We start from the raw sequence: 27537 nt of genomic DNA on the forward strand, positions 1-27537 counted from the left end.
GTGTGTCTACATGGCTGTTTTGTTGACAGAATGCTGTCGAGAGAGGCATTATACTTGAACAAAGTGAGGTATAATGCTGCTGGCAGATGTACCAAGTATTGTCAACAATCTGTCAACAAAGCACATTTTGCATGTAGATGCTGCACAGATTTTCCAGACAAAAGCACAATTTTGCCAGGAAAAGACTCTTATGTAGACATGAACTTTGTCTTTATTTACTTTCCGTGTTCATAATGTATACAAAGGGAACTACTTACTTCATTTAACTCCTTAACAGATAGGTGTCTAAAAAAGAAATACACAGAAGCAAAACATTTCATTATTGTAGAATAAACATTCTGAGTATCTGAAGACTTTGACATTATCAATGCTTAATTAATAGCTCATAGTATAGTAAGGATTTTATTACCTCTGTATAAGTTCAGATGCTATTATCCACATAAATTTATTGGGGAAAAATGTTACGTTTTTCCATAAAACTCTAGCATAAATTTTGGGAATGTGTATACGCATGTGGTAGGGGACGAGATTTCTTCTCAACAGTTTTTCCATCACATGAAAAAATCACTAACTTTTAGTTCAATGATACATTCTATAAAGAATAAAAATATTTTAAACCATGAAATCTTTAAGCTGGATGGAGGGAATAGCATAGGAGGATAGATATAGAAGGCAAGCTGAACACAGAAACGGGTATAGAGAAGTACACAATAATCATTGAGGCCCCAGTTCAGCAAAGCAATCCAGTGTTTTTTTGTGAGGGTACATGCTGGTATGGCATACCATCACAATTCTGCAGAATGGGCTGGGAGCCAGAATGTTTGAGCTCTGTGGCAGAGCTGGGCTGGGAGCCAGAGCCTCTGAGCCTCATGGCAGAGCTGGGCTGGGAGCTGGAGCCCCTGTCAGCCCTGTAGGAGTGCGGGGCAGAAGTTGGAGCCCGGCTGGGCACCCCAGAGCATGAGACTGGGAGCCAGAGCAGTCAAACCCTGCAGCAGTGTGGGTCTGGGAGCTGGAGCCCCCATCAGGAACCTGGTGGGAACTGGGTGGTGGAAGAGTGGTGAGGAGTCAAACCATCTCTCCTTTTTTACAAAAACACTACTGCTTAAATTTTATTAAAGTCAGTGTCCTATGGGAGGTCATTGCTGAACAGGAAGAGATTTATTCATGAGCTTAAAGTTCAGCCTTTGTGGTCCAACTTCAGCTGATGCAAACTGGCATAGTTCATTTTGTCTTCAGCGGATGATGGTACAAGCCAAAGCATTGACCTGTTACGTATAGTTGGGAGGAGGAGTGTGTCTACAAGACTTCTTATTTGAAATAAATAAAAATAGTGTCATAGTTGGATGAGGTGCAAAAACTGGATTGATTTCCTTCCCATTTGACACCGCAGAATTATTCATTCTGTTTTTGATTACATATGGATTTTATAAAAGTAAATTTTACAAAAACACTAAAGTAACTTGGAAGTGTTTGCGTGCCATTACGTCACACATCTGTATTAAATAATTTCAATTATTTTTATTTAGAGTGTTTGGAAATTTTCAAACTTTAAATGAACACAGTGGGACAAAATTTTCTTGAAAATTCCACCCGTTTTTTCTAATTGGCACCATTTTTACTTTGCTTTTGGCAGTTTAGCATTGGTGTTGGATTAAGCTAAAGAAAAGGTGTTCTGATTTGGGAGAGAGTTTCATGGCTGTTAAAGAAGTGACATTTTCTGTACTGTAGTCAGGCGGTCAAGTTTCATATTTTGGTCCATCACAAACTTTCAGAGCTTTCTTCCATTGGGGTTGTGTATCTGACATAATGGCAAGTGAGCAGAAGATGAAACAAACATGGTTGGTACCCATTACCTGCAGTTCTTCACTGACAATGGAAAGGTGTGAGCCTGACTAAATATATTCCTTGTGTGAGACAGATGACTGCTTATTACTGGTTCTGGGGGAAGTGGCTGATACTTCTTTGGAAGAGTCTTAAGAGGCCTAAAGTAAAAAATAGAACATAAAAAATATTAGGGGATAAAGAGGACAAAAACAGTCTTGTAATTTTAGGTTGCATGTATAAAGCACTGGGATTTTATTACGTCTCTTCTTATGTATTTGAGCAGTGCTTAGCTCAGTAGGGATCTTGACTTAGTAGGACCTGTAGGTGCAATACAACCATGATACAGTACAGGACCTTGCATAGTGAGGTCCCAATCCATGATGAAGGGTCCGCACCACTAGCACAGAAGAAATAATAATAAATATACTAATCTTTAAACAGTGTTGAATACTGAAATCCTTACCTTTCTACAAAGTTGTGTGTAAATATATACATTTACTGTAGTATTTGTTGTATTCCCAGTATTTAATTTAGGAAATATTATAAATACTGCAGCAACAGTAGCTGTTTGCAAACCTATTTACAATTTTAATGGCATTTGCTGTGTGTATGGTAAAATTAGTGTGGTAGTCCTTTCAAAAATATATTTTATCTGTGACAACTGTTAATCTTAGATGAAAATAAAAGCCTCAACAAGGGAAAATTGTTTTTGTGTAACAAGAAAAAGAATGCTTTATAATAGCAGAGTAGAGCCCAATCCATTTCTCTTGAAAGCAGATGACAAAATTCCCATTGAATGTGCACGGCAGCTGGATTTAAGTCTGCAGTGAGTAAAGCAAATGTAAGGAAAATGTTAACTGGCACTAAAGTCTGATATTGTCATACTGGACAGAACCCAGGGGCTTCATCCAGCAGTTACGGAAGTCAACAGGAATCTCTCCATTGACTTCAGTGGGAGCTGGATCAGATCCCAGGTTTCCTGAGTTGGGGCCTTATCTTGCTCACTCTCAAGTCAATGGCAAACATCCCTTCATTGACTTCAGTGATGTAGGACTGGGCCCTAGGTACAGAGCTTTTGAGGTTAACACTTTGTTCTGCCTTGCACCCCAGCTGGGGTTTATCTATATTGGTTGGTGTGTGTGTGGGTGTGTGAACCCTTTTTTTTCTGGAAAAAAAAATCCATTGCATCCACACTGCAAAGCTTGTTATTCTGCAATAAAAGAGCATTTAACTCAAAATAGTAACTCCACCAAAATGAATGACTTTCGCTGATCCCCATCTTTCAATATTGAAATTGACTCTGTGTGCACGGAACAGAGGTAATTACAACTTAATTGGTTTCCAGGGAGGCATCTCATCACTGCTGTTATTTTGAAGTTGGGCTGTCTAGCGTGAATGCTCGGTTTTGAAATCCTCTTGCAACATGAATGCTCTTTTCAGAAATATCTTATTTTGGCATTAGAACGTCAAAATAAATTATTTCTGAAAAATCTTACAAAGTAGACATAACCTTAGTTTTAGAATGGAGGAATCTTCCAATAGTACTAATTAAACAACGATCTATACATTCACTTGCACATATCTTATTGACATGACTAATAGGATTGGGCTTATACACTGGTTTTCTTATGCCTCTACTTAACCAACTGCAAGCAAGCTAATTAGGAAATAGATTCATGTTGTACCATAGCACACTTACCTTGGAGGGGGTAAAGGGTACTGAAAGAGATGAAATATAAAGATATGATTTATTTTTCCATTGCAAGAGAAGACAGGCAACTGAAGAATGTGGGAATTTCACAATCACCAAACTTCACATTCAATTCTTTCTTTATTTCTGCATAATACACAGACAATATCTGGACATTACAAAGGGTTTAACTTTTTAGAAATCTTCAAACCCAGTTTCTAGTTTTGGGGAGTGCAGATATGTGACCCTGCTGTTACTTGCAAGAGCTAACGTTTTGATGGCAGATATAGTTCAAGCACATGACTCAAAGACTGCAGGCATGATTCGCAGGTGCAATAGGATCTTGATTTAGAGCAATCAAACTAACAGGTGCAGAAATCTAAAAGGCAACATTTGTGGGTAAAATTAATTGGGGTGCACAAAGTAATGCCTGCAAAAATGGAGACTAATTTTCAAGCACCAATTATTGTTAGTGCTTTTTCCAAAAGAAAAGAAATGACTTGCAATAAAATTGTTTTTAAATTATCCTTACCTGAGATTCAATTACTTTTTCTCCTAAATAGAGAGATGATTAAAATAAATGTTAATAGAGTGCTGTTCATTTGCTTAAGAAGCAAGCCTGTAGCTTGTTCAAAGCTATTAGCAAGAGACAGAGGCTAGACTGGGTCTTTAGGCAGAACTCTGACGCTGTAAAATGCATAGTTTAGGAATATCCCTTGGAGGCATTTAAGAACCATCCCTCTGAAGCGCAGTTCCCACTCTTGCTTCAGGAGCTTAATAATTTGTTGCTGACCTGCATCAGCAGCACGCTACAATATTGTAACAGTGGGACTAAGTGCAGGTTGAATCTCTCTAATCTAGAACTCTCTTGTCTAGCAACATTCATAAACGGGCATGATTTTAGTTAGCTCGACAGCCACTTATCCTGGGTGTGGCCAAGTTTCCCATGGTCCCATAAAGTTGTTTGCAGCCACAAGTTCTGGCTCTCAATGTTCTGTGCTGTTATTTAGTTGTAATTTTCCCCTAAATGTCTTCTATGAGCCCAGTAAACAGTGGAAATATTGGTAATGTGCTAACAATATTCTCTCATTCAGCACTGGTCAGGTCCTGAGGGTGCCGGACTAGAGAGGTTCAACCTGTACACAGCTGTTACATAAAACATAAAATATTTGGCATTAGTATTAATTATATTTTTCTTATAGTCATCAAGTTGCCTGGCGTTCATTTTGTTTTGCTAATTTACATATTAATGCTGACATTTCCATAACACTCTGTTATCCTAGTGACCATAATTTTTGGCTTCTGTACATAAGGCTATGTAGTCAAATCCTGCTTTCATTATTTTTGCCAGTAACATGACTGATTACATTTCCTTCATTCTTTAATCAAGTGTCTGCAGTCATTTACATCAGTGTATTTTACTCTTGCTATTGTTATTTATTTGCTTTTTTAAATAAATATCTCACATTTCTCCCTAAAGTTCCAAGAACCAAAATAACTAAACAAAAGTGAAACATAATAGATATTAATTTATCCTTCAAGCACAAGTGAACCATAGCAAGTTATTCTGAACTGAAGTAATTATTGGTGAAATGTTTAACAGTTTGATAATGAACTTGACAAAATAATGTTGTCAGGTTTATGCAGCTGAATCCCATATGCCATCTTGTGGGCCACTGGTTTAATAGCATGAAGAGGAACTTGAATATTGAGAAACTTTTTGCTGACCCTGCAAAAGAGAGTGAATATTTTGCTAAGGATTGAGCCCAGGAAGGGTGGAAGGGTTTGTTCTTTTGAATTTGTTTTGGACCCTGTATACCAGCAGGGGTTAGACTTCAGTGTGATCTGGCAGAAGGGCTAGTCATCACACTAGACCACAAAAATCCCAAGGATGTGAGAGTGGCAGAGTAGCTGCAACCTGAGGTCTTGCCATAAGGGGTATCTCTAGTGGTGGAGAATGTGGGCATCTTGACTGACCCTTAAAATAAAGGAAGAATGTGAATTCAGGGAAACAGAATTCCCCGTGATTTCCAGGAAACAGAGGTAGAACTTCTGCTGTGCTGGACTGCAGTGGGCCACAAGAGGGCAAGGTGGAGGTCATTCTGCCACAATCTTCAACAATAATAAATGAAAACAGGCAATAACTTTTGGTGAGAACATATGGTGAAGACATATCACAACAATAAAATGTTGCAAATATATTAAAAAAATCAAAACTCACCTCTTTCAGTTTGTTTTCAATATATCTTGTAGAGCTTATAGATTTCTTTTGATCCCCAAGTCAGAGATGAAGGATGAAGGCACATTAACATACGAAATCACTCAATGGTATTGCCCTTGCATGTTTGCCAGTGTGTGTCAAAGGCCTTGTGACAGAACTATCAAGAATGCGCTCCCTAGGGCCATAGATATCTAACGAAGCCATAGAATTTTTCAGTCTTCTTTGATTCCCAAATTGGGGTTGAGGGATGAGGGCTCTATAGTGAATGAAATCATTCTGTGACATTTTCATTGCATGTTTCTCACTTGACTGCATGGTGTACTTTAAAAGTTTGTATCTTTCACCACCAAAAGATTGTCCAATAAAGGATATAACCTCATTACTTTGTTTCTCATATTCCAAGACCAACACAGCTACAATAACCTGCACATACTTAAAGGCAGACCTGTATTTAAGTACTTTGAGGAATTAAGTCCTAAATCATTGTGATAAGGGATGGTGGGGAGCAATGTTTTCTCTAACCTTTTCCATCCATGTATGGAATAAATTTTTATTTTCACAAGGCATGTGCAGATGTGCACCACCAGTAGAAACAAAAAAAACCTATGAGTAGACACTCTGCTAATCAGCTTGGTGGCATTTGAATCTCATTGACTGTCCATACTCACGCACAGCTTACATGGAACAATGGAGGAGAATCTGTTCCAAGGTTGACAGAAGTCAGTAGGAGTCTATCAGCTTCAATGAGTTTTGGATCAGGACAGTGAACAAGTTTTCTATCATTGCATTCATTTGATTTTCACTTGAACTATATCAGTATTTGCTCTTAAAGGGTAAACTTTCTGTTCTCTTTTGCAAACATTGTTTATCACACCATGCTTACCCGTGATTTCAGTGGAAGCATCTTTTGGCTTTATGCTTTGTTTTACAGCAGGACCTAAAAGGGAGAAAATACATTTTGTTTCAGCATTGATGAATTCTCTGCTGCTGATATATACTATCTGAAATTCAGTCTTTACATTAAATATAAAAAATGATCAAGTTTGACTTTATTTTTAGTTCTGAAAGAGTATATTGCAGCAGTAACATTGTTAACAGATTTGTACTTTTTAAAGAAATAAAAGAATATTTAGCCAGAAAGAGATCAGTTAATCCTTCAAGAGCTGACTGAGGGTATGTCTACACAGCAGCCTTATTTTGAAACCAAAGAGCTATTCAGAAATAGCTTATTTCGAAATAATACAGGTACACACAATGGGTGCACCTACACTAACCCTCCCTTTCAGAAAGGGAGTGTAAATGCAGGTGATTGAAAATGCAAATGATATGCTAATTTGCATACTCAGTGCCTCATTTGCATAATGGAAGTCACTCGCCATTCCGGAAGAACTTCTTTCAAAATGCAGAATGGCTTTGTAGATGGGGTTCCTTTGAAAGTACGTGCTGCTTTCTAAAGCACCCGTCTTCCTGAAAATTTCCTTTTGAAGGAACCCCAGCTACCCATCTATTTTACATTTTGAAAGCAGCCATTCTGGAACAGCGGGTGGCTGCCATTATGCAAAATAGGTGTCGAATATGCAAATTAGTGTCATATTTGCATTTTTGATTGGCTGCATTTATATGCCCCTTCTGAGAGGGAGCTCTAGTGTAGATGCAGCTAAAAACTCATTTTGAAATAGCACTTAGCTACCCACTAACACACTATTTTGAGATAGAGCTATTGGATGCGTTATGGCTTATTTTGAAACAGGTTCTATTCCCTGTCTTAACTGCACTTATTTCAAAACAGCTGTTTGAAATAGGTGCTATTCCTCTTAGAACAAGGTTTACCAATTTCAAAGTAAACCACTGCTATTGTGAAATTATTTGAAAATAGTGGTTGTGTTGTTTAGACAATAGGGCCACATCTACACAGCATTCCCCTTTTGGAGGAGGATTGCAAATGAGGGAGATCAAATATGCAAATGAAGCACTGATTTACAAATCTCATGCTTCATTTGCATAATCTTATGTGATTGAATTTCTGGAAGAGACTTTTCCGAAAGCAAAAGCAACTGTGTAGATGGGGTTCCTTCAGAAAAAAAAAATTCGAAAGAACAATTCTCCCTAAACAAATAGGCTGTTTCTACACAGGCCACTTTCTCCAAAAGTGGCATGGTAATACACGGCCCAAAATATGCTAATAAGGCGTGGATGCAAATTCCCCGTGCCTCATTAGCATATGGTCACGTGATTTGGAGTCCGGAAGACCGTTCTTCCGGACTCCAAAATGCTGTTTAGAAGCGAGCCCCAGGGAGCTTCCGGAAGGAAGTCCTTCTTCTGGACGCCCCTTCTTCCCGAAAATTTTTGGGAAGAAGGAGGCTCCGGAAGAAGGACTTCCTTCTGGAAGCTCCCCTGGGGCCGCACTTCTAAACGGCGTTTTGGAGTGCAGCAGAACGGTCTTCTGGACTCCAAATCACGTGACCGTATGCTAATGAGGCATGGGGAATTTGCATCCACACCTCATTAGCATATTTCAGGCCGTGTATTACCATGCCACTTTCAAAGAAAGAGGCCTGTGTAGAAACGGCCATAGGGTGCATCTACACTTGCATTCTTCTTTTGAAAGAGGCATGCAAATGAGGCGAATTAAATATGCAAATGAGCTATACATTTGCATATTTGACACCTCATTTCCATAGTCGTTTTGAAAGAGCTTCTTTCGAAAGAAGAAAGCCAATGTAGATGCTGCTCTTTCTAAAGTAAACTCCATCTTCAAAAGGATCCTTCTTCCCATTAAATAAAGAAGGGTTTATTTAATGGGAAGAAGGATCCTTTTGAAGATGGGGTTTCCTTTTGAAAGAGCAGCGTCTACACTGGCTTTCTTCTATCAAAAGAGGCTCTTTCGAAATTAGACTATGCAAATGAGGTGCCAAATTTGCAAATTTATACCTCATTTGCATTTTCGACTTACCTCATTTGCATACCTCTTTCGAAAGAGGAATGCAAGTGTAGACGCACCCATAAGGAAGAAGCGTTCTTTGAAAACGTTTTTTTCCCCAAAGAAACTCTGTCTACACAGTTGTTTTTGCTTTCAGAAAAGTCTCTTCTGGAAATGTGATCATGCAAGATTATGCAAATGAAGCACAAGATTTGTGAATCAGATTTGTATTTTCATTCTCCCTCATTTGTATTCTTTCTCCAAAAGGGGAATGCTGTGTAGGTGTGTCCTAGGATAGGTTAGGAGAGTTGTTATTTTGAAATAACTTTGCTTTGTAGACATACCTTTAGTCTCAATGGGGTGACAATAACTTTATTTAGAAACATTTTTATTTTAAAAAAATTTAAATAGAACTTTAATATAGTGACAGAGTAAAATTGCAAATTAATAGCTGCAAGAGTTGACCATTTCCCTACATTTATACAAAATGACGCGCGTCTGATCATAATATACAATTCACCTACAGGGAAGAAATCATTGGAGTGTGCATTTACAAGTGTCTCAAAATTAAACGATTTTGCAATAAAATACAGAGAGGGCTAGCAATAAACTGGAAGCCATGGAAGTCAGTATTTGCCAAGGGTTGCTACATTGTTAGCATTTCTATTACATTTTAAACTGGAGGGACGCTGTCACATCCTTTGGCAATAGTGTGTGGTAAATACTGGCAAACACTGAGTCTATGTGTATACTAGCACCTCCCTTTCAAGAGGGGGATGCTAATGAGACACTTTGGGATATGCTAATGAGTTGCGTCCATGAATATGCAGCACCTCATTAGCATAATGGCAGCCACAGCACTTCGAAAGTGCTGCTTTTGATCACACATGGCTTATCTACATGGCTTATCTACACTTCGAAATCCCCTTATTCCTATAATCAAATGAAGCACTGATTTATTCCTATAACCAAATAGGAATAAGGGGATTTCAAAATGTGTGGAGTCCTTTTGAAAAGGACCCTGTGTAGAAGAGCCACACGCAATCAAAAACAGCACTTTCGAAGTGCTGCAGCTGCCGTTATGATAATGAGATGCTGCATATTCATTGCAGCACCTCATTAGCATATCCCAAAGTGTCCCATTAGCATCCCTCTTTCAAAAGCAGGGTGTTAGTGTAGACATAGCCTGAGTCTTAAATAGCAGCCACTTCTGGTAACTGAACACTTGAAAGATGTTGACAAGCATATGTAGTGGAATGCATGTTGTTGGCTAGGTAGCCACACAAAAAACAGATTCTGATCCTGTTTCCTCCAGCTGATATCGAGAGTGACTCCAGTGCACTCTGTAATTGTTCAACAGCTGAATGTAGCAGACCTGCCACTTCTCTTTTATATTATATATTTCTTTCTTAAGATTGAAGAGAGAAGGAGAAATAAACCTGATTTTTACACAGAGTGGCCTGTCCCTGAGGAATGTAAAGATAAATGGCACAACATATCCCCTTTTGAAATTGAGTATTTCAGCATTACTGAGTTGAAGATGGATTCTCTTTTGTAATATGGTGAATTGTGAAAGTAACTTGATATTTTGAAAAAATATAGACCTTTTATACTTTCTTCCTTGATTTATATTATTCTTCCCCATATATCCAATGAATAAGAATGATATCTTCATAATCTAAATGCAAAACAAGCTTTATATTGTACCTTCAACAACAGGGACTCTGCTGTCCTTTGAAACAGATCTGCATGCCTGTAAAATATAAAATGGGTAGAATGCACAAAATGTATATATAAAATGTAAAATGTTTAGCTGTGATATATATTGGAAGTACAGCAAATTAAAGTCTGCTGTTCTTGACACAACAAGAATACTTGCCAGTTAATGGATTTCTCCATATGTATTTCCTTCACCAATACTATACACAAACTTGGAATTGTCAAACCATAAAATAGTTAACAATTGAAAACTGCCAACTAGGCATTAATCTATTCCATAATTGTTAAGCTCTAGAAATCTCTCCTAGTATGGCTGACACAACTCTACTCAGCACAAATAACAGAAACAATGGCTGCGGTTACACTACAGCACTCTGTTGAGAGAAGTCACTTTCGGAAGAGATTTCCCGACAAAACTTCTGTCGACAGAGTGCAGCCACACACAAAAGCCAATTGGAAAAGTGCTATGCTCTGTTGATAGAGCATCTGGACTGCCTGATTGCTCTCTCGACAAAACAGGCACTCTGAAGCACAGCAGACAGGGTTGCCCTTTGTTGTGGATGCCCTGTCTGTTGAGACAAAGCCCCCCCAGAGTGTTCACACAGCTTTTTTGCTAATGGAATCTGTCAACAGCAGAGTTATTTGAGGCAAAATGCTGCCGGCAAAAGTGCTGAGTTTTGTCGAGATACTGTTGACAAAAGGCATTTTGTGTGTGCACGCTTCACAAGTTTTGTCAACAAAACCGGGGTTTTGCCAGCAAAACTTGCTAGTGTAATCATAGCCAATGAGAACAATATTACATCTGATAAAATGAATGAAAAGCTCAGACTAAAATATGGGTCTTAATACTGAAACATACTGGCTACGTCTACACTAGCCAAAAACTTCGAAACGGCCATGCAAATGGCCATTTCGAAGTTGACTAATGAAGTGCTGAAATACATAGTCAGCGCCTCATTAGCATGGGGGCGGACATGGCACTTCGAAATTCATGCAGCTTGCTGCCGCACGGCTCATCCAGACGGGGCTCCTTTTCGACAGGACCCCGTCTACTTCGAAGTCCACTTATTCCTATAAGCAGATAGGAATAAGGGGACTTCAAAGTAGCCGGGGTCCTTTCAAAAAGGAGCCCCGTGTGGACAAGCCACACGGCGGCGAGCCATGTCAATTTCGAAGTGCCACGGCCGCCCGCGTGCTAATGAGGCACTGAATATGTATTTCAGCGCTTCATTAGTAAACTTCGAAATGGCCATTTGCATGCCCATTTCGAAGTTTTTGGCTAGTGTAGACACGGCCACTGATTCAAAAAAGTGCCCAAGGATTTAGCTATGTAACTCCCATGGTGTTTCATAGCATTAAGTGAAACAAGAAAAAGAGGAAATATATTTGTGTATGATCTTTACTTACTCCTAAGTCTGGAGGGAAGTCAGAGGACATGTGCTGGATGGTGATATTCATGTTTCTGGAAAGCTGAGTAGAGGCTGAATCTCCTAAATACCATTTATCTGTGACAAAGGACAAAATAAAGTACATCAGAGCTACTATACTGAAACAACCCATGGTCCATTTTGTCCAGTAACCAGTATCTGACAGTGGCCCACACAAGACCATCAGTGCGAATATACAAAACAGGACATTTATGGAATGATCTACATGTCTTCCATTCTTGGCTTCTCAAAGTCTGAGAGTTAGGGTTGTCCCAAGGATAGGCTTGTGTCTCTAACTTACTTGGCTACGGCATTTCTTAGATCTATTCTCCATGAACATATTATTTTCCATTTTGTATGTGTGCAGTTGATTGTTCCTTCTTAAATGGATTATTTTGCTGTTGTCGTTATTGAATTTCATCCTATTTATTGCAGACCATTTCTTCAATTAGTCCAGACCATTTTAAATTGTAATCCTGTCCTCCAAAGTACTTGCAACCCTTCCCAACTTGGTATCATCCAGAAACTTTGTAAGTGTACTCTGTCTGCTATAATCTAAACTGTTGATCAAGTTGTTGACTAGAACTGGACCCAGAACTCATCCCTGCAGGATATGCTCTTTCAACTTGATTGTGAACCACAGATAACTACGTTCTGGGAACAGTTTTCCAACCAGTTATGTCTCTCCGACCCTTTCTTGCCCTACGTATGGTAACTTCACGTAGGTTGTATTTTTCTTCTCATTTGTTTGTGAAAGACAGCATCAAGAATCTTACTAAAGTAAAAATACACATCATTGACTGCTTTTCCCCATCCATAAGGCTTGTTACTCTTTCAGTGAAAGCTATTAGGTTGGTTTGATGCATTTGTTCCTGACAAATCCATGCTGACTCTTACTTATTATTTTATTATCTTTTAGGTATGTGGAAATTTATTGCTTAATTATTTGCTCCATTATCTTTCCACATACTGAAATTAGGCTTATTGATCTGTAATTCCCCATGTCATCCTTATTCTCCTTTTATTGGCAAGATAGTTGCTCTTTTCTAATTCTCTGGATCCTGTTGGTCTTCCATGACTTTTTTGAAGATAATAGCTAATGCTTCATATATCTCCTTAGTCAGCTCCTGAAGTATTCTAGAAGGTATTTAATCAAGCACTGATGACTTGGAAACACCTAAGTTCTTTAAAGAATTTTTAACTTGTTTTTTCCCTATTGTAGCTTCTAATCCTGCCTCATTTTCACTAGCATTCATTTAGTTAGATGTCCAATTTCTGCTAAATTTTTGGTGAAAATTGAAACAAAAAAGTCAGCAAACACTTCTGCCATTTCCACAATGTGTGTTGTTCTTAATAGAATGCTGAAGCATGATTTCTCTTCATAACAACCATGAGGACTCTTATCTTATAAATCATATTTATCTATTTGTCTGTCAACTCTGTTCTTTACTATAATTTCTACCAATTTTGCTGGTACTTAAGTCCACCAGCTTTTAATCGTTGGGGTTGTTTCTGGAGCCCTTTTTGAAAATCAACCATTACATAAGTAATGTAATGTAATGTTAACATACTTTGATAGGTGGAATAAGTTCAGGTCAAAGTTAGTCAAGTCACATATCCATTTATATTGCACTACCACCTTATCATTCCAAAACATCATTGGTAAGGTACCACCTACAGGTGTGGAATAGTGTGAGTTTGTTAACTATTTCATGGTGGCTGAGTGTCCTAGGTATATTTGTCAGCCCCTTTAAAGATGCCAAATGCCTAAGCTATGTCTAAGGCATTTCACTGAGTTCAGTGGAACAGTCATTTGAAACATCCACTGAGGACATGGAAGGATCCAAAAATGCTGGTTCAGAAACATTAAATAATGTGCAAATCCATGATTTCTCTGCTTATCTTACTCATTAGATTAAATCCAGCCCTTTGCTCCCATGATGTTGACACATGAAGGCTGTGTCTACATGGCACAGCTTTCCTGGCAGGTTCATGCTACTGAGCAGCCATTTGCAATTTCGGGGCTTCTCATTAGCATGAGCCTGCAGCTCATTAGTATACCTGCACGAGAGCTTGGTCTTGGCAGGGGCAGCTGCCAGCCATAAAGAGGCCATGTGGATGTATCCCTGCCAGCAAAAAGACCCTTTGTCACCAGCCCCTTATACCTGATTTTTTTTCAGGCACATCCACCTCTTTACTGCTGGCACCCACCTCTGCCTATAGCTCTGCCTCTTGCATGGTTATGCTAATGAGTTTCAGGGCCATGCTAATGAACAGCCATTTGCAATTTTGAGGCTGCTCATTAGCATGGACCTTCTGGGAAAGCTGTGCCGTGGAGACCCAGCCGAGGTGACCCCTTCAGCCATGGGTCTCTTGTTGGTAATCAGCTACCTCTGTGGCACTATACTCCACTTTCTTGGACTCTGCAGAGGACTCACCATAGAATGGAATTTATGCAGGGAAAGAAGGGCAGGAAATGAATAATCCATGTTGGGTGTGGTCAGGATTGTGGGGGATACACATAAATCCCCTTTCGCTCCCCAACACTTATTGGGGAAAGGTGATAAATCCCCAGACTATATCTTTCCTGTTGTGCAACTTCCACATTGGGGAATTCTCCCTGAAAATAGGGAGTGCCTAGGGCTATGTAGCAGTGGCCAGCTGAGTCCCTGCAAGCCCAGCTCCACTACCAAGGGAGTGAATGTGCTGCCTCTCTTGCCCAGAGCTAATACTGTGGGAAAAAAAGTTTCCAGGATAACCCAGCCCCCGTGCGAATCCTGTGAGGTCTGTGGAGTTTGTAGGCCAACTCTTTGGGGAAAAGAGGGCAAACTCTATCTTCTGGAGCTTGGCCTATTATCTTAAAAATATCTGCAACAGAGCAATAATAAACACTCTCCCCACCAGACAGTTGGTTTTTTGCTAATTTTCTGCCTGAACTGCTGTTCTTGGCCACATCTACACGGGAAGCCTCTGTCAACAGAAGTTACTGTTGGAAGGAATTTCCTGGTAAGTCTGTCGACAGATCACATCTACACATGAAAGCAAATCTAAAGAACAATCTGCTTTGTTGACAGGGAGCAGCCAGACTGCCCAGCCCTCTCTCGACAGAATGGTTGACCAGAAGCTCTGCAAACAGGGCTGCCCAGTGAACTGGCAGCCCTATATGTCAACAAAAGGCAATGGAGTGTCTACACAGCTGTTTTGTCATCAGAACACTATCAAGAGAAGCTTTATACCTGAATGGGGAGAGGTATAATGCTGCTGATGGGTGTGCCAGGTTTTATTGACAAACTGTCGACAAAGCACATTTCAAAAGAGACATGCAAATGAGGTAAATCAAAAATGCAAATGAGGTATAAGTTTGTATATTTGACACCTCGTTTGCATATTCTAATTTCGAAAGAGCTTCTTTCGAAAGAAGAAAGCCAGTGTAGATGATTTATTTAATAGGAAGAAGGATTCTTTCGAAGATGGGTTTACTTTCGAAAGAGCAGCGTCTACACTGGCTTTCTTTGTTCGAAAGAAGCTCTTTCAAAATTAGAATATGCAAACTAGGTGCCAAATATGCAAATTTACACCTCATTTGCATTTTCAATTCATTTCATTTGCATATCTCTTTCAAAAGAGGCATGCAAGTGTAGACGCACCCTTTGTGTTTTTTGCCGGGAACAGCTGTTTGTGTAGACGTGGCCCTTGACAAAGTCCCTTGCATCCTTTATTCTTGGTTGTTTTCATTTATTCAAAGTGCATAACAGTATGTCTTTGCAAAATCTACATTTGATTCTAATACACCCATGAACGCTTATTTAATATGTGCCAATACCTTGATAAAACATCCATGTGCTTAAGCATGTTTTTCTGAGTCAGTACATTTTCTGAATCATTAACTTCCAGTGCATATTTTTATTTTCCTATAAAAGATTGCAGAATGGGACATGAACACAAAAGTTTCTTTCTGAAATGCATTTTTAGACTCGCTTCTGGTAGGTGAAAGCTATACATCATAAATGAATAAAAATAGCTGTCCATTTGTTTAATATGTGTTTTTTTTTGTATCCATTAGTCAAAATTTGCAGTTTTCTCCAGGCAGTAACTGCACTCTAGGGTGATTTTATATAAGCACCAAAGGATGCTTACCTCAGGGTTCCTAACAGAAATGTCCCCAGTGGTAGGCGTTGGGAAAAATAGGAAAAATAAGCTTTTATCAAGCATCTGAGTGCTGCTAATTCAAATAAAGCTTGGAAATAATTTTTTAGAACATAGCATAACCCAGCAAGTTCACCCCAGACTGTGTTCATATATGCTGAGGAAGCTAAGGAAAAATGAGCTGAGTAACTTGATTAGGGTCCAATCAAAATCCCATTGAAAACAATGGAAAAACTTTGTTTGGCTTCAGTGAGAATTGAGGCCCTTACTTGAAACAAACGTCTCTTATTTGCTGTGCTGTGGTTTTCATTTTTTTAAATTAAATTTAATAAAAGTACTTACATTATTTGCTATTTTTGGTGCATTTTATATGCATATGTATTAAGGTATTTCTTTCTTTGTTTTGATGGGTTTAAAAAGACTATTTTGTTATTTTATTATTAGAACAGATTAGTATTGGTAATGGGGGAAACCTTTCGTTGTAACAAATTTGAAAGTGGCTTATGTCAAATAACTGCTAAAATAAAATGAGTCTTGAATATGACTTTCTATAAAACAAATCACCGGCTTGATTAAAATACAGAATTTTCCCATGGACAAATCATTGTGAAATTTATTCAAAACCAAAATGCCCATTCCTGAAAGATGCACATGCAAATTGACTATCTTGGAGATTACATATTTTTCTTTCTTTTCTAAGTCTTTTAGTTGGTGGAGCACTTGGTCTAACCCAGAGGTGTCCAACCCTTTTTTATTGGGGGCCACACAACAATTTTTTATGTGTTTCAGGGAGCTAAACACAAAATAATTCAAACCATCCCCCAAGGGTTAAAACCTCTGTCAGCCCAAACCTCCCTCCAGGTTTAGACCCCCCAGAACCCCAAACTACCCCCAGCTTTAAACCCCCCACAGTCCCAAAGTGTCCCCTGCCCACCTCCAGGCTTAACCTACCTCGCCTCCTCAAACTGCTTTGCTGCCAGCCACATGCCCCAGCTGGGGCTCCACCCCCAGGCCAGCGGCGGCTCACAACTCCAGCTGCTGGGGCTCTACTTCTGGCCCCTTGCCCCAAGCTCTATGGCAGCTGGTGCCCCTGTGGGAGCCGGCCCCATGGAAGCTGGTGCCGTCGTGGCAGCCAGCCCCACAAGCCGGATAAAAAGGCTGCATGGATCAGATTCTGGCCCATGGGCCGCCTGTTGGACACGCTCGTCTAATCAAACTGAGCACAGTCTGGTCCTTGCTTTCCTCACTTAGCCCAAGGACTCAGTTCTCTTTTAGTACAGAAATAAAGTACCTGCATACTCTGGTTCTTTCATAGGCTTGGCAGGCAGAATTGTCGAAGATTGTCTTGCCTCCAAGATGGATGTATTTACAGTATCATAGCGATACTGCTCTTCATTGGGTATGAAGCGTGAGTGTTGTGACTCTTCCTCGCCCACTTTTGCAAAATGTTTGTTCTAGGCAAAAGAAAGAAATTCAGGTAACACAGTGAACCCACAGATGAAAGGCTAACTTCAGGCCTGGTCAAAGTGGATACCGTTGAGTTGAATGGCTTTGGTGAGTTCTGTGACTAACTGGCTTTGATAGACTTGGGCTGACTCATGCCATTTCATCCTTCCAGACTATGAACTGGGAGTTTTGTTCAGCTGCTGAAGGGATAAAGATGAAAGACTAGACGTTACAATGGTGCAGGAGAGCTTCTGGCTGCAGTTTAGAATTTAACTAAGGCTGCTTACACACGTGAAACTGACTTTAATTTGAAAGTTAATGGGATTCAGGCTCCTAATCGGGAGATTTCAAAGGCACAAATAGCAGTTAGAAGTTTTTTCCTGAGTATCAGTGGTGCCTTTGAAAATCACATAGGAAATGGACATCTGGCTCCTAAGTCACTTAGAGACTTTTGAAAATGTTACACAGCGTGTAACTTCACCAGCCAAGCACATTTAAATGTTTTTACATTTCAGAGTAATGTTTTCAATATCTCATTTGTGCTATTCTATTCACTTACATAAATCATCAAACTCAGGAATAGAACTAGTATTGTCACAGAAGGGTTAGCTTAATGGCAGAACATCTCTGGCCTTGGACTCTGTGAATCTGGATATCAGTGATTTATGTAATTAACCAGCTCACAACAAATTGCAAATTTTAAAATAAAAAGATAATAATCAAAAGTCACTTTTGGTTAATAAATATTCCATTATTGGAGTGCTCAGTGCTTGGACTAGCACATCGTCTGTGTCCAAGTAAGCAAGAGAGGGTGGTGAATATTACTGAATGGTATAAATGAGAACAACTTTCAGATTTGAATGAAAGTTCACTGCTGTGCTTTTATTTGCTGAGCTCCTGTGTTGGCACTATTTGGGTACCAATTATCCAGCTTGGTTTGGTCTCGTAATTCTTGTTTACTCCAACTTCTATTGACTTCAGAGTGATTTTTGAGATACACAAGTAAAATGGAACCAGGGCAAAGATACGTAATTGGCTGCTGAGTAGTCTGCCCCTGTAACCCTGCTTCAGAAGTTAATAGCCTATCTGGAAATAACCATTTTCCATTTTAACAGATGCATCTTATACTCTGTAGATTTGATACTGAATACAATACAACCTAAATGCATTGAGGAGTCCTGTAGCACCTGAAAGACTAACAGATGTATTTGGGCATAACCTTTTGTGGGTAAAAACCACTTCATCAAATGCATCTTACAAATAGCTTTTTACCGAGGAAAACTAATACCCAAATACATCTGTTAGTTTTTAAAGTTCCACAGAACTCCTCCTTGTTTGTGCAGATACAGACTAACATGGATACCTCTCTGAGACTTATTCTAAATACAAAGCAGGCTGCTGACAGTGGGAGGCAAAAGAGGGCCATTGCACAGGGCCCAGAGTTCTAGTTTTTGCAACTGCTACTTTGGCAGAGACAGATTCTGGGACCTCCAGGCCCCTTTTAAATACCATGGGGAAGAGGGGCAATGCCATGGCTGAGGGAGGGAGGCAGTGCTGCGGTTCGAGCAGCACTGAGGGCTGACTGCCATAGGCTCTGCCTCTTCTACTTTGGCTCCACCTCTTCCAGGGCATGGAACCATGTGCCCTGCTCACCTTGCCCCAGGGCTCACAGTGTCTGTTGGTCCCACTGATACAAAGATACTGTAGTTCAAACAGAACATAGGTATATACAATAAATGAATCCCATTCATGGTATTTTCAAAAACAATCATCGGCCCAATCCTGCTCCCAGTGAAGTCAATGTAAAGCTCTCATTGATTCCAACAGGAGTAGAGTTATGCCAACACTGAGCACTTTTCAAAATCCCACTCTACATTACATGCACTCAGGCAGAAAGGATGGTCTTCACGAAACAGCATTATAGTAGATAATAATCCTAAATTTCAAGTCTATGGGAAAATAAAGCAAATTTTTAGAAAGGTAGGAAAAATACTTACAAAGTTAGATGTTTTTCCAGGAATATGTCTGCTCCTGTCTTCTAAATAAAGTAGTCAAAAAGATTACAGGAAGTATTATATGTTTCACACAGAAGAGTGATATGTTATTTTAGTACTTTTTTTGAAGGGAACAGAACTTAGTTACTATATATAATATGCCGAAAATATTTACGTTGCTCACATACTGAAAAATGCTGGCATAATTCCCATTACCTGGGACAAGGGGTCATAAAGAGAATGACTTGTGCAAGGTCACACAAGAAGTCTGGGGAAAAACAAGGTATTGCATCTAGGACTGGAGTCCTGGTTTGACCTCATGACAGCTGGAATAGCCTACCCCTCATGTGTAGCTGGAGTTTCAAAGTTTTGAGCAGCCAGTCTCCCACCCACATGACTGGAAAGGGACAACATAATCAAAGAAGTCAATAGCAGCTTTGATTTTTGCCCACAGCTTGTTACACATGCATGCTCCCATTTGATATGTATTGTGTTACGTAGAGCCTTGTGCTCATTCTAGCTAACAGTGACCATAACACAAAAAACAAAAAACACAAAAAATCCCACCCCACATCCTTTTATGTGTCATTTTTCCTCTGTAAATTAGAGGTAGTATATAATCCCAGCAACAAAATATTGCACAGTTTTGTATGGCCCAGCAGATGGCATTAAATGTTCATTTGTACAGTACCTGTAATACTGTGATCTCTGTTTAAAAGTCATCCTTAAGGGAAGGGTAGCAGACTTCTGCAAACTATGAGCCTGACTTACACCAATTTTCTATTGTAGCTCCACTAACTCTATTCACTTCACTGGAGTGAATCCTGATTTACATGCGTGTAAGAGAGGTGATTCAGGGCCAACTGACATAATGAGGAAAACCAAACGGTGCTTTAAAGTTTTGTTGTTTTGTTTTCTGTTACAAATTATAAACATGACTCTATATTCCTTCAGTTCCCAGTTAAACACCCTCCACATGACAGGAAATGAGTCTTTCAGATCCACATTATTGGCCATATTCTCTACTATAACCAGTTCAAACATGACCTGGTGGAGGTGGCCTCATTTGCAGCATAAATTAGAGCAATACAGTGCTGCAATAACATAAATGTATACATGTATGCCTAGAGCCCCAAGCCATTCGGATAGTAAAGCAGGTCAGGTTCTATAGCCTGTAACTTGCAGGAGGTCCAACTTGATGATATGATGGTCCCTGCTGGCCTTAATGTCTATGCATCTATGAGCCAGGGATCTCTGGAGCTCAGAGGCAACCAGCCTAAGCACCTTTCTTCTGGGAAAACCTCTTCTGACAAAGGGTTGTGAGCATGGTCACATAGAACAGCACCAGCAGTGTGGCTCTCTCTAGGGATTCCATTTATGTAAGGCTAACCCTCAGGTTTCTGATTATTTGTTCAGCTCCTTTGTGCTGCCTGAGTAGTGCAAACCTGCCAGTAAAGGGGGCAGGTGATCATGCTGGACCTTCATCTAAATACCTTTTCTAAAGTTGTGACAAACTTTATAACAGACTTTATACAGTAATATAACATAACCAACACAACGTGCACTGGGTCCCAATCTTGTAAAATACGGGAAGGTGCACGGGAATTGGAGGTACACAACACTTCACAGAATGGTGTTCATTTATTTATTTGTATTGTGCACATATCCTCAGGTGTCAGTCAGATCAGACTATGTGCTCGTGTTGCACAAGCACACATAGCAGACAGTCTGTGTGCCAAAGTGTCGACAATCTAATTTACTTCTTTTCACTGTTATTTTCATTAGAAACCAAAGAGTTCGTATTGTTGTAGACTCAGCATTTCTCACCTTATTCAAAGTGAAGACATTTTTGCAGCTCCATTACATTTGCTCTGCGGCTGCATCTAGATTCAGTCTGGCTGTCGGCAGCATGATGCAAATGAAGGCTCATGAAACTGCAAATGGCTGTTCGTTCATATATTTGCATGAGTCATTTTCATATTTGCAGCAGAAAACAAGCACTGTAGATGTGGTTCTGCCCCCTTTTGTTGGTAGCCCCTTTTGCCTGGAAAAAAATCAGGCATAAGGGGCTGCCGACAAAGGGGGATTTTGCCAGCAGAACAATGTCTACATGACTTGTTTTCTGCAGTGAATATGCAAATGAGTAAGACAAATATGCAAATAATTGGCCATTTGTAATTTCTTGAGTCTTCATTTGCATCGTGCTGCCATCAGCTGGGCTGAATCTATATGCAACCGAAGAGTAAATGTGTATCAATGATAATAATAAGCTCATATAATTGTGAGTGTGTATTCCAAAAGGTTGACAGAGAACAGTTGAAAGGTAAAGGATTGCAGGAATTGGTGGCATGAGATTTTCTTCGTCCCTTTGGTCAGCTCCTGGTGATCTTCCCTAAGGGGTATTACCCACTGGTTGAGTTTAAAATGGTGTGGACCGTAACCATGGATTACCATATTGCACATTAGTACCACATCAACGTTGCCTTTAAATGAGAAAGCAGGGACAACTTTGATTCTGTGATCTCATTAAATAACATAGGAGTTCACAAGGTCTGAATCTGAACCAAGGAATGTTGATGCAAAAAGATCTTTGAAAGATCAGTGATTTCACGATGCTTTTAAAAGTGACATCAGACAGGAGGTTGTTTAAATGAACAGCCAAGCCCCTTTGATATACAAAACTGGTCTGGAAACTTTTCAAGCCAGTTGCTAGTTTGTCTGGAAAATCCATGAAAAATGCCCATCTCATGCATTTTGGCAACTCTGTTTTAGGCTCTAATGAGAACATGCAGGAGCCTCAACAATGATCTTGGTTCAATTCAAGCACTGGACAGGAAGATGCTAGTTCCATGCCAGCAGTAGTGAGGTTTAGCTCTAAAGTGGCCACATGTCTCCATGGAAGTGGCTTGAAAGAGAACACCTCCCCCAGACCATGAGACAAGTTGGTTATAATTTATTGGAGTGGATTCTTTTCACCATAAAACCTATTTTGCTCTGTGATAGTTGGTGCTTGTTGGAAACATCAGCTAGTGGTTGGGAGCAGGTCACTTCCTTCTTAAGATTGCAGGCTGTTAGGGGAGCTTATGCTCCATGACAGTTACCAAAGTTTAACTACCAAAAGCACTTGGGCTACTTCTTACCCACGTCTCTATGGTCCAAGTGGTGTCGTCTGTAGCAAAAGGTAAAAATAAAATACAAATGGCTTCTTTAGCTTGCCTGAGCCCAGCAGGTAGGCTCCTCTTCTCCCATGGAGCTGCTGTAGCACCCCTTCTTGGGAACTTCCAGGGTAGGTCTTTCTCCCTGCCTTGTCAGCCCTCTATGGAATTGCCTGCATTCCTTCTAAGCTGCACTTCTACCCAGCACTGCTCTTTCACCCGTTTGGACCTAGCGTGAGGTTTGCATACCCTGGAACATTCTCTATTAAAAAAGCCCTGTGATGCTCTTTTGAGGTAAAAGGTAAGGGGAGGGCAGATGTACTCAGTTTAGCAAACAGTCCTTTGTGTGTCAATGTGCAACACACACAGCAAGATGCTGATGTACAATAAACGTAGGGTACTGGCTTTACATCCAGCACACGTTTGGCTAATAGATCGTTAGAGTCAACAAAGCATTGACATACAGTCTTTACATAAAGGATGTTCCATTAAAGTCGTGGGGTGAAATCCTGGGCCCATGCATGTTGGTGGGAGTTTTCCCCACTGATTACAGTGAGGCCAAACTGTTACCTATATAATCAATGTTACTTAAGTATATGTTAATGCTAAACATGTGCTTAAATACTTTACCGACCCAGGGCTGGAGAACACCTTATAATTTGGATCAGGACCTCATAAATAGAAGACGTTTACTTTTTTCTAAATTATAATGGATTTTTTTTGCAAACTTCCAATTGCTTTAGAAGTGATCAACCATTTTGATAATTTAAATCAAATCAGAAGGCCTTGGCACAGGAACAGAGGTCCATGCTGGCCGACCTAATTACGGAACTTGAGCCTAAAGGGGTAAGATAGATATAGACAAAAAGGCACTTTATCAAAAACCTTTATACATTCTTCCTTCTCATTGTTTTTAGAAGCAACAAGCCACTTGATTAACAATTCAATGTTTGTTGTTTTAAATGCAGAAGGTCACAAAATCAGTGTTCTTCTTGTATGCTTGTTATTGGCTCCCTTCATTAGTTGATACCTGAATTGTGAATATTTCTTACAATACATCAGCATATCCAGGTTCTGATTCTATATTCTTTGCATAACCCACACTATTGCTAAAGGGTAAAAAGCATGATAACAAGAAACCAGAATGAAAAATACTATTGAGAGGAAATGTGGTAGAAATGGTAACATAGTATTTTACCTCTCTGGTGTAACTCCAGTTTACTTGCTGCATTTATGTTTGGCCAAGATCTAAAAGAAGTAAAAGAGAACAAATTCACTCACTTGAATATAAGCAAATATATCAAAACCTCACACTTGAAGGATTAGCATTACATTATAGGATGAGGAACTGCTAATCATTAAGTGAAAAACTTTCTTGGTAACTAGTAACAAGGGGCTCGCTTGCATACTTCTAATTCTTGACCTTCTCCCCCCTTCTACCCTTCTACTCTCTGATTTGCTCACCTTGATCATTTTTTTCTGATTTGTCCTTCTTGATTACTGTTTTTGGTTCTCTGTGCCTTAAATATTGAGTCTGTTCTGGTCTGGCTATGGTGTGAAGAGGTGGGTCTGTCCCACGAAAGCTCACCCAATAAATTACTGTGTTAGTCTTTAAAGTGCTACTTGACTGTTTTTTTTTTTGGTAACTGTGGAACTCACCAAGATGTGAGCACACATAATCCTGTGCAAAGATCTCCTCTTTCATACTGACTGTCACCATTATCCCTCCATACCCTTTGTACCTCAGATCTCCTTACCTGTCCCAGTACTTGTCTATCACTGCTGTATGTGAGCACCTATCAACTGTTAAAGACTAGGAAAATAGATGTAGTCACAATTAGGAATAAATTTATGCCCACCTCATCACCCTAATATCGGAATAGCTACCCTAGGAAATACTCAGGGCTAGCAAAATGTCAGTTCTAAACCTTTGGGCTCCAAACTCCGCCCCTGTACTTTAGAGTTATACTATATCATCTGTTCTTTTTTGTCTTATCTCTCATAGTGGCTATCGAACAAAAAATGTAGTTCAGTGGTTTCCTGTTTAGTGAGTGCTCTTCAAACCACACTGGATTCATCTAACTTTTAGGTGGCCAATGCTTAAAGCAGCTATACATCAAGAATACAATTCTTATGATTACTTATCAGTGCTTTAGAATAATAAATTCACTTACCTATACAAGGGCAAAGTTAACTTTCTGTTTTTCAGGATCGTTGCTTGTTCAACTATAATTTTCCTGTTGAATCTAGTTCAGTAGAAAATTATTAGAAAATAGCAGTAAGTTGGAAGCAAGCTTTAATAGGAGCAAAATTAGGTTCATATATCTTAGCAGTTCTTCAAATCTGGGACATCATATGTATAGATAGATTACATTACATTTCTTCTTCCACCCCCAGTATTGGGAGGATTTGGCTTTGCTGATTCTTGTTTTGAACAATTTTGAACCAAATTGCCTCCTGTGCAAAAAGACAGGGAGAAAAACCCTTGAATGACAGGAAACTCCAAATTCCAACTCCAAGTGATACCATTTAAAATAACACAAAAAATATATGGAGATATACCTATCTCATAGAGCTGGAAGTGACCTTCAGAGGTTATCCAATCCAGCCCCTTGCCCTCACAGCAGGCCCTATCCCCATCCCTGACAGATTTTTTTAAAAACCTTTTTTGCTCCCGACCCCCTAAATGGCCCCCCTCAAGGATTGAACTCACAGTGCTGGGTTTAGCAGGCCAATGTTCAAAACTGTTAGGGTGGGGATTCACTAACTTGTTTTGGAAGGGAAAGGCAATTGAGTTACCAAAACCTATAGTTATCCAGCTGCAACTCCATGCAAGAAGCTGTGACTGCAAAATCACTCATCATTGCCTGTTCTGTTCACTCCCTCTGAAACAGCTGACACTGGGTACTGGGCTAGGTGGATCACTGGTTTGACCTTGGGAGGCTGTTCTTATGGACCAGGAGTCAGCAACCAAAATATCAAGAAGAGGCATTTTTTTCAAATTCAGTAAAAAACCTCAGTAATTTAAGAGCTTCAAAGCACATATTAAAAGGGGAGTTATCCATCGTTTCGAGATCACATATTGTTTTCTATTTAGATATGAATTGTTCATTGTTGACATTTTAGACATTCACTGTTTATAGAAAATAATCAAGAGGGTTTTTTTTTACCTTGCAGTCATAATGTTGGGAGCCACAAAGAAGTCCCTGAAGAGCCGCATGCGGCTACAGAGCTGCAGGTTGTAGACCCCTGTTATGGACAGTGATACACTTGGGGGCTACATCTACACTTGCATTCCTCTTTGCAAATGAGGGAAATTGAAAATGCAAATGAGAAACTGATTTACATATCTCATGCTTCATTTGCATAATCCCTTTTCAGAAGAGATTCTTTTGAAAGAAAAAACGCTGTGTAGATGGGGCTCTTTCAAAAATAAACCCCATCTTCAAAAGAATCCTTTCTTCCTATTTTGTTTCAGGAAGAAGTGTTCTTTTGAAGATGGGGTTGATTTTTGAAAGAGACCACGTACACTCCTTTTTTTCTTTTGAAAGAATCTCTTCTGAAAAGGGATTATGCAAATGAACCACAAGATATGTAAATCAATGCCTCATTAGCATTTTCAATTTCCCTCATTTGCATTCCTCTTTTGAAAGAGGAATGCAAGTGTAGTTGTAGCTGGGCTGTAACTACAGTCCCTCCCTTTTGGAATACGGGGTTCATTCAAAAGGAAACCCTGCTGTTGAAAGCATCCTTCTTCCTGTTTTGGCTTTTGAAATCAGCTCTTCTGGAATTGAGACCCCATGTGAGTATGCAAGTGAGGCATGAGATATTTAAATCTGTGCCTTGTTTGCATTTCTGATCTGCCACATTTGCATGCCCCTTCCGAAAGGGAGGGCCAGTGTCGCCACAGCCTTGCTGAGCAGTAGGGCATACGCTTGAAGCTCCTGCCCCCATTACTGGTTTCACTGCTCTTGTGCCCTGCTATACTCTGTCCATTTACACTTGCTCCTGAGGCCCCTTTAGAATGGGGTTTCTTTTAGGAGACAGTAAATCCAGGAAAACTATTACTGATCTCTGACTAAATCCTGCAAATGCTTGACAAATTGAATTTGAAAAGCCATAGGACTGCTCCCAGGCTTAAAGTCAATCATGCACTTACATATTTGCAGGAATGGAGTCTTACAATTAGCTGTCTGCATAGTCCCCGTCCACTTCCAGGGGGAAAATTCCCTCATGAGCCTGGTTTCCTGAGCTCAATTTCTGGCTTGCTCAAAGCAGATCCACAGAGCCCAACAAAGCAGCCTTCCTATGCAGGGCTTTGTTGTGGTCTCTGATTTGTGCTACAGAGGCACTGCTCCCTCCTTTTGAACGATGGAGCATTTTCCATGCCACTTAGCATCCATTCACCTTTGTTGCAGAAGGAAGTATGTGGCCTTTAAGCTAATGATACCATTTTCCAGCCTTTGCCACCAATGAATTCATTCTCTAGTGAAAGCATGTTCTGAAGTCTTAATTCCACATTTGTGACAATGCTCTTCATTGACACAAAGTACCATGATGCACATTCCAATTCATGATTCAAGTTACATTATTTATGGCCATCAAAGATATTAAGGTGGAAGCAATGTAAGGTAGCATTCATTTTAAGAGTCCTTTGACTAATGTTTAATTGCTGACAAACTGTGATGAAACACCTACAGAAATACATTTGACATTTACACTAATGCCAGGTGAATTCAGCATGATGGATTTTATTATAATAGATAACGATTAATTCATGATGAAATGGATACATAAAAGTTTCTGTTCCAAAATCTGGAATTTGCCAGGAATCATGATACTAAAGGCCATATTCTGGTACATTTACTGAAATCCAGGGGTATCTCAATGCACACAGTTCCATTGACTTCAATAGTACTACAGCAAGCATAAAGTACAATTCACCATGAGTGAGGCTATTAGAATATGGTCCTAAGCAATAACAGAAAGAAAGCA

The 27537-nt window shown here is 39.7% G+C and overlaps 1 protein-coding gene across 1 annotated transcript in view; it reads right to left on the reverse strand.

Annotated features, from left to right (window-relative positions):
• CLNK (cytokine dependent hematopoietic cell linker) overlaps positions 1–25762 on the reverse strand; it is a 54109-nt gene extending 28347 nt beyond the window's left edge. The window contains exons 1-12 of the mRNA XM_074992095.1: positions 25713–25762; positions 24717–24788; positions 23741–23790; positions 19391–19431; positions 17239–17401; positions 11782–11879; positions 10363–10408; positions 6610–6672; positions 4047–4066; positions 3524–3543; positions 1854–1982; positions 258–285 (exon numbers count right to left, since the gene is read on the reverse strand). Of these exons, the coding sequence (XP_074848196.1) occupies positions 258–285; positions 1854–1982; positions 3524–3543; positions 4047–4066; positions 6610–6672; positions 10363–10408; positions 11782–11879; positions 17239–17401; positions 19391–19431; positions 23741–23790; positions 24717–24788; positions 25713–25762 (780 nt within the window). The remainder of the gene's footprint in view (positions 1–257; positions 286–1853; positions 1983–3523; positions 3544–4046; positions 4067–6609; positions 6673–10362; positions 10409–11781; positions 11880–17238; positions 17402–19390; positions 19432–23740; positions 23791–24716; positions 24789–25712) is intronic.
• Between the last annotated feature and the right edge of the window lie 1775 nt (positions 25763–27537).

Source organism: Carettochelys insculpta, chromosome 4, assembly GCF_033958435.1.
Source record: "Carettochelys insculpta isolate YL-2023 chromosome 4, ASM3395843v1, whole genome shotgun sequence".
NCBI lineage: Eukaryota > Metazoa > Chordata > Testudines > Carettochelyidae > Carettochelys > Carettochelys insculpta.